This window comes from Somniosus microcephalus, chromosome 2 (assembly GCF_052327205.1).
Source record: "Somniosus microcephalus isolate GS21.2 chromosome 2, FLI_Smic_1.0, whole genome shotgun sequence".
Taxonomy (NCBI): domain Eukaryota; kingdom Metazoa; phylum Chordata; class Chondrichthyes; order Squaliformes; family Somniosidae; genus Somniosus; species Somniosus microcephalus.
Window position 1 is genome coordinate 321,864,191 of NC_140988.1, and position 7,610 is coordinate 321,871,800.

General features: G+C 40.5%; 1 protein-coding gene across 2 annotated transcripts in view; it reads left to right on the forward strand.

Moving 5' to 3' along the window:
* The window catches only part of atp8b1 (ATPase phospholipid transporting 8B1), a 225,627-nt gene extending 220,547 nt beyond the window's left edge, over positions 1 to 5,080 (forward strand). For both annotated transcript variants that reach the window (XM_085974400.1, XM_085974407.1), the window contains exons 27-28: positions 1,520 to 1,650; positions 4,029 to 5,080. In XM_085974400.1, the coding sequence (XP_085830526.1) occupies positions 1,520 to 1,650; positions 4,029 to 4,256 (359 nt within the window). In that variant the 3' untranslated portion in view covers positions 4,257 to 5,080. The remainder of the gene's footprint in view (positions 1 to 1,519; positions 1,651 to 4,028) is intronic.
* Positions 5,081 to 7,610: the final 2,530 nt, after the last annotated feature.

Genomic DNA, 7,610 nt, shown 5'->3' on the forward strand with positions numbered 1-7,610 from the left:
TGGGTACATAACCACCAATATCTATCCTGTCCAAGCGAAAAGACTTGCAGCAAAAGTCACTGAGTAATCAGAAATAGGATCCTTGAATGATTCCCCATCCCTAGCCCAGGAGTGCTAAGGCTAATTGTTATACCTCAGTAACTGTCTTTGTTTGAAAACAGCTAACTCAGCACAGACTTATGATCTTGTGGCTCAGCTACTTACTGAGCCATCAGGAAAGTGGAAATTTTATTCCAGTGCAAAAATAAATTATAGAAATAGGTATGCCGGAATATGCATGCAGGGATGCCAACCAATTTGTCATTGCAAAGATCTAAAATGCATGAAAATCCAAACATGAAATGTACCATTATAAACTGTAGCATGTATGTCTGTATGTAATGGGAGGAATTTTGGATTTGTACTGTATAGTTGCATCTGCAGTAATATGGCCTGTTCCTGATGACCCATGATTATTGCCTAAACAGTGGTCCTCTGGTGCTGTCGCTGTCGAAGGGTAAGGGGTAAGCCATTTAGGACTGAGATGAGGAGGAATTTCTTCACCCAGAGTGGTGAACCTGTGGAATTCTCTACCACAGAAGGCAGTAGAGGCCAATTCATTAAATATATTCAAGAAGGAGTTGGATATATTTCTTAAGGCTAAAGGGATCAAGGGATATGGGGAGAAAGCAGAGACAGGGTACTGAATTTGGATGATCAGCCATGATCTCATTAAATGGTGGAACAGGCTTGAGTGGCCGAATGGCCTACCCCCGCTCCTATCTTCTATATTTCTATGTTTGCAATTTTACAAAAAGAGAAGAAAGAACTTGCATTTATATAGCACCTTTCACAACTAAAGAACATCCCAAACCACTTAACAATGAAGTACTTTTTGAAGTGTAGTCAGTGTTGCAATGTAGAAAAACGTAGCAGCCATTTGTCACACAAGGTCCCATAAACACCAATGAGATAAATGACCAGATAATCTGTTTTACCGATGTTAGTTGATGGATAAATATTGACCAGGACACCAGAAAAACACTCCTGCTCTTCAAATAGTGCTGTAGGATCTTTTATGTCTACCGAGAGGGCAGGTGGGTCCTCGGCTTAATATCTTGTCTGAAAGATGGCACCTCTGATACTACAGCACTCACTCAGTATTGCACTGGAGTGTCAACCTAGATGATGTGCTCAAGTTTCTGAAGCGGGGCATGAATTCGCCACCTTCTGATTCAGAGCCGCGAGTGCTACTGAGTCGAGGCTGACACTCGAGTATTTAAACAAGAGTGGAGGATACTCAATCATAGTCCATGTAAATTGTATTAGTGAAAGAAGTGGGCTTGTTGGGCAGCATAGCCTCTTCTTCTTCCATGATCTCTTGCATTAATTGGTGGGATACATGTGTTTTAACACTTAACCGAGAACAAAAAGGCTTGCTGAAATTTGGTGTAATTAGTGGGAGAAAAGCAGATTGAAGTTGAATCTTAGTTTTGGTCTTTAACCCTGTGTAGTAATTTAGACTTTATTCTTCACTTAGGTGCTGCTCCTAATGCTCTCCGACAGCCGTATCTATGGCTGACTATCATATTAACTGTGGCAATCTGTCTCCTCCCTGTTGTTGCAGTCCGTTTCATGATTCAGGTAGTCAACCCATCAGAGACTGATAAAGTAAGTAACAAGCTGGTTGTTAAACCTGTTGTGGTGATTTATCGTCACTCAATTTAGGAAAATGAAACTTTCAATCCATTTTCAGAAAATAAGATTTTGGATATTAATTTTCTATCTAATTTTTTTTAGAAAAGGTGTTTGCAACTACTGTACTTGAAATCATTTGTGAAGTTGACATTTGCTTAAATATTTATGTTCCTTTCTTTGTAGCAGCAGTGTAGACTTTATGGGCTGGATTTTCCTCCAGGGTGGTTTTGTCAGTGGAGGTGGGTTGGGGCAGGATTTCCACCCACAACCTCGGTGCATTTTTCTAGGTTGCCCTTAATTATAGATGCAGGGCAAGTTGCCAAAGGTACCTCTGCTCAACAAAGTGAGTCCACCACTGTCGATGAGTAAAGAGGCACTGCAGCGGGACATTTGCTGCAGGCCCAGAAGAGGGAGGGGCTAAATATAAAGAGGGCTCAAACTCCTTGAAGATATCTTTGCCCTAAATGATTTGGGAAGAGCCCAACTAGAGACTGCTGACATGAGTATTGCCAAGGGGAAGGAAGGAATTCTCCCTCCTTCGCACTGATGCCACAATTGGTGTTGCCGCAATCTGTGCTCGTCTTCGGTCAGCAGTACAGTGACTGGAAGCCATGGAAATAGGCACCGATGCGGTGCCCTGCCCCTGTCATCATTTAAATGCAGTAGGACAGTCAATGTTGGCCTTTATCTCAAGCGGGCTGACATACAAAGGGGTGAACCTTATCCTACAGTTGTATAAAGCTCTAGTTAGTCTGTATCTGGAGTACTGCATTCATTTCTGGACATCGCACCTCAGGAAGGATGTATTGGCCTTGGAGTGGGTGCAGCGCAGATTCACCAGAATGATACTGGAGCTAAAAAGGTTAAATTGAGGTAAAGTTGCATAGACTAGGTTTGTATTCCCTTGAGTACAGAAGATTAAGGGATGTTCTAATTGAGGTATTTAAGATGATTAAAGAATGTGATAGGGTAGCTAGAGAGAAACTATTTTGTCTGGTGGGGAATCCAGCATAACCTTAAAATTAGAACTAGGCAGTTCAGGGATGATGTCAGGAAGCACTTTTTCCACACAAAGGGTAGTGGTAATCTGGAAGTCTCTCCCCCAAAAAGCTGTGGATGCTGGGTTAATTGAAAATGTCAAAACTGAGATTGATAGATTTTTGTTGCGTAAGGGTATTGAGGGATATGGAGCCAAGGTGGGTAGATGGTGTTAACATACAGATCAGCCATGATCCAATTAAATATTGGACAGGCTTGAGGGGATGAATGGCCTACTCCTGTTCCTATGTTGCTAAGGGGTGGGCGGCTGAGATTGTTGGTAAGGGGGTCGGGGGTGCAGGGGGGAGAAGGAAAATTTCCTGTGCCATTTTAAGGGGCAGGGATCCAGCTGAAGTCTTCCCTGCCCCATTTCCTCTGCTTCTATTCCCTGAGAGTGGAAGAAAATACAGGCCTGTAACTCAGTTGGTTTAGATAAAAAGACGATGAAGATAATTTGATGAGTCCACACTCTTGAACTGGAACCTCGCCTGCTGGCAGAGTACATTGGTAACATATGCTGTCCACTATTTCTAACCCTATTCAATATGTGCTACTTTCAGGCAGGCACCCCTCCAGTAGCACAAAATCAAAAATTACTCCTTTTAACCTGAATTCTATTAAAAGTAATTGTGCGCAAATGCCATAGGTACAATGCTACCTCTTTTAACACAGCAGGTGTTTACCACAGCGGGTGTAATAACAACAAATGGTCAGTGACCAGGATATTAGGACATTGAAGGAATGATGGAATGTTAATAAAAAGCAAGGTTAAGAGTGAATGATTGTGCAAGGGGTAGAGAGGAAGGGAAGGATGAAAAATGATGAAATTGGGAGAGTGAAAGATTGAAAAACGAAGGATGTTAACCAGAATTCCTGAGGCAAAAGGAGTGATGAAGTGACCCAAATATTGAGGTGCAGAAGAAGCAGTTCCTTTTTTGATGCTAGTGTGGATGGGGCATAGGGGGGTGATGGATGACCAAGTAGAGTTTAAAATGTTCACCTCTTGGTGAATCCTTGTTTCCTATTACTGTGGTCCTTTAGATTTTATAATCACAAATGTTACATCAGCTAATTGGAAGCCAACTGCTCTATTGATTGCCTCTGCACAAGCTTAGGAAAAAACGTGATCCTAGCTTTAAACGTAATAATTTTGAAACATTGTCATCTGCTAGAAGAAAGCTAACCAATAATGTGGAAAAAACCTTGTTGCTACGGTTGTCTCTGCTGCTTATGCAGCAGTTGTGAATCTCTTTGCAAGTTCTTCAATGAATGGGTAGCAACCCATTGAACAAAGATGTTTTGGTTTTTAATAGATTCAAATGTGCCGCAAAAAATATGAGATCGAACTTCTGCCCAAACCAAGTAGGCCACGTTCTTTCAACCGGAATGCGTCTGTTCGTCGATCGGGCTATGCATTTTCACATCAACAAGGATATGCTGACTTAATTTCTTCAGGCCGCAGCATCCGACAGAAAGGCCCACGCTCTGAACCAGGTGTCAGCAATCAAACACATGAAACAGCAGGTGCAAATACAAGCTGAAACCACCACTGTGCTGTTGCCTGCTAAAGACTTTTTGTATTCAAAGCAACTTTGCAGAAAGATGATGCTTAAAAAATATATATATAATATACAGTATATATATATATTTCTCAGGATCTATATTGGAGGAAGATTGCAACGCATTTAATGTAAGACCTCCACATCTATACATTGAGGTCTGAGATCCTTCCAATTTGCACACAACTAAGACGACGACCATCTGATCTGCAGGGGCCAACCACTATATTTAAACCTGAAGGCGAGATGACCTGCTTACCCAGCATTGCTCTTCTGTTGCTATGCTACAATATGGGCACTATTTTATGGATCTTCATTAAGATTTTTTTTCACAAAACAGCAATAAAAAAAAATTCAGAATTTTGTTTTATTGACTTGCAGCGAATATCTGAGCAGATGAGATGTGTTTTTAATGTTTACATTTGCATATTTACATAAAATGACCCAACTTTTATGACCACTTACAAATATTAAGCCTTTCACCCTTTACAAAATGTGACGGCATTAATTCCCTTTTTTAAAAATATATCTCTTTCCACTGTTCTATTTTTCTACTGTTCTATCAAGACTACTATACATTCTTAAAAATGGCTGTGCAGATTTTTCAAGTTACTTTTATGTTCTGATCTGAAGTTTTTACTTTTGAATAAATCTATATTTAATTAGAAATTTAGACTATATTTTCCTCGTTTATAAACTTTTAAACCAATTTATTATTTCTGCCTTGTCATACAAGTTAAATGTGTATATATATTTTTAGGATTTTGTTCTGTACTAAATGAGGATGATTAAACATTTAAAATTTATTGATTTCTGTTTTAATTATTCCAGCTGCATAAGTCTCTTTTGTAATATCATCAACTCAAGTCATGAAAGCCTACTGGAAAATCAAAATGTGTGCCATAGGGCTTGAGTATACTGCTGTTATGAGTGGAAATTAGGAAACACTTCTAAACAAAGGCAGGTAGAAGTTTGGAACTCTCTTCTGCAGATGGTAATTGATGCTAGATCAATTGTTAATTTTAAATCAGAGATTGATTGCTTTCTGTTAACCAAAGGTATTAAGGGATATGGAGTTAAATCACAGGTCAGCCATGATTTCATTGAATGGCGGAGCAGGCACAAGGAGTTGAATGACCTACTTCTGTTCCTATGTTATTACAGATCTACACATCCGGGAAATTGCAAGATTCAGATAATCAACAACGTGTATTTATATAGCGCCTTTAACATAGTAAAATGTCCCAAGGCACTGCATAGGAGTATTTTAAGACAAAAAATTTGACACCGATCCACAAAGATAAATTTGGGCAGGTGACGAAAAGCTTGGTCAAAGAGGTAGGTTTTAAGGAGGAAAGAGAGGTAGCAAGGCGGACAGGTTTAGGCAGGGAATTCCATAGCATGGGGCCTCGGCAACAGAAGGCACGGCCACCAAAGGTTGAGTGATTTATAATCGGGGAGTCTAGAATAAGGGGGCATAAATAGAAGATAGCCACTAACAGATCAAATAAAGAGTTTAAGAGGAATTTCATTGCAGTTTTTTAAAAACTTGCTTGTGTACTTGAACCAGTGGTCATTCTCACACTTCTCTTTGTGCTATTTCTCAAGCTAGATTGAAAAGTAACTGTCTTATGGTCACTAATGCCTGTAAGTTCAGTTCCTTCTACTTCATGAATTGTGTTTCACCTGAAGAATCAAGTTTAGAAAAGAGCTGCATCTTGTTGCCTCGCTTGTACATCAAACCACTCATACACTACACTGATGGATCCAGTAATTTCAATTTGGGCAGTTCCAGTTTATGTTTCCAACATTGTCCTAAAATGACATCTGTTCCCTTATTTTGGACTGGTATTCTGTAGCAAACTTCAAATATTTCCTGGCCCTTCTCCTGTTGACCACATTTAGCCTGAAAAATTCATACCACAGCTTTTTCTGCAGGGCTGGCTCATTACCTTAAGATATATGTCAAAACATCCACGTTTCCTGTGCTCCATGTCTTTCCTGAATGCTTGAGTTACCTTGTTTTTATCCATCACTGCATAAATGTGTGCTGCAGGATAGGATTCATGTGGCCATCAACGTAGACATTCAGTAATCGGAGAAATTTAGTATGAAAAATAATGCTCGCGACACAACAGAGGAAAACAAACTTTCCTTTTATAGCAGAATTATGTGTTTAAAATATTTCTAGCAAGGTTTTTCACCAGAGACCAGTGTCTGAGAAGCCTGGCAATCGAGTTCATCAAACATCCTGGAGCCATCGCTCTCAGCTAAAGACTCAGTAAGGCAGCGGACTACAACTCCCAGCACGCATCTGTACCTACAATGCCTGACAGTAAGAATGTCCATTCAATTCAGAGTGTTGGGACTTCCTGATTGTAATCCCTACTCCCTCCTCAGTCTTCAGCAACTTGTTCAGTGATAGACAAACGCCACCATCCCCCACCAGGGAAGCCACTATTAGAAGCGGTTAAGGCCATCTAAATTTTGTTTTGTAAAATGATTTTGGACTGTTATCAAAGATAAATTTCACAGGAAATTAATGCAAGTGACTATTTTGGCCGACTGAGAAAATACAGTGAAGTGGCAAACTCTGGAAGGACAATATTATTCAAGATTGGACAGATGTTCTGATTAAATGTCTTGCACTTCAGCATACTTATTTGAGCAAAAAACTTTTAATAATGTTAAGTGCTGTGTCAGAAATATTTTCTGAAAAAAGATACAATTCAGTTTAATCTTTGCTCTCTACGCTCATCTTGTCCATGAGACCCACTTCCTGGTCCCTCGACCCTATTCCCACTAAACTGCTCACCACACAACTTCCTTTTCTGGCTCCCATATTAGCTGATATTTTTAACGGTTCTCTTTCCTCGGGTACTGTACCCCTCTCCTTCAAATATGCCGCCATCACCCCTCTCAAAAAACCAACTCTCCTTAACCCCTCCATCCTTGCAAACTACCACCCCATCTCCAACCTCCCTTTCCTCTCAAGTCAGTGAACGTGTTGTCACCTCCCAAATCCGGGCCCATCTTGCCCAGAACTCCAATCGGGTTTCCACCCCGCTACTGTACCAAAATAGCTCTTATCAAAGTCACAAATGCCATCCTGTGTAACTGTGACAAAGGTAAACTATCCCTCCTTGTCCTTCTTGACCTGTTTGCAGCCTTTGACACGGTTGACCACTCCATCTTCCTCCGACGCCTGTCTAATGTCATCCAGCTGGGTGGAACTGCATTTGACTGATTCCATTCTTATCCAATCGTAGCCAGAGAATAACCTACAATGGCTTCTCTTCCCACTTCCGACCACATATCCGCGCCATAACTAAGACC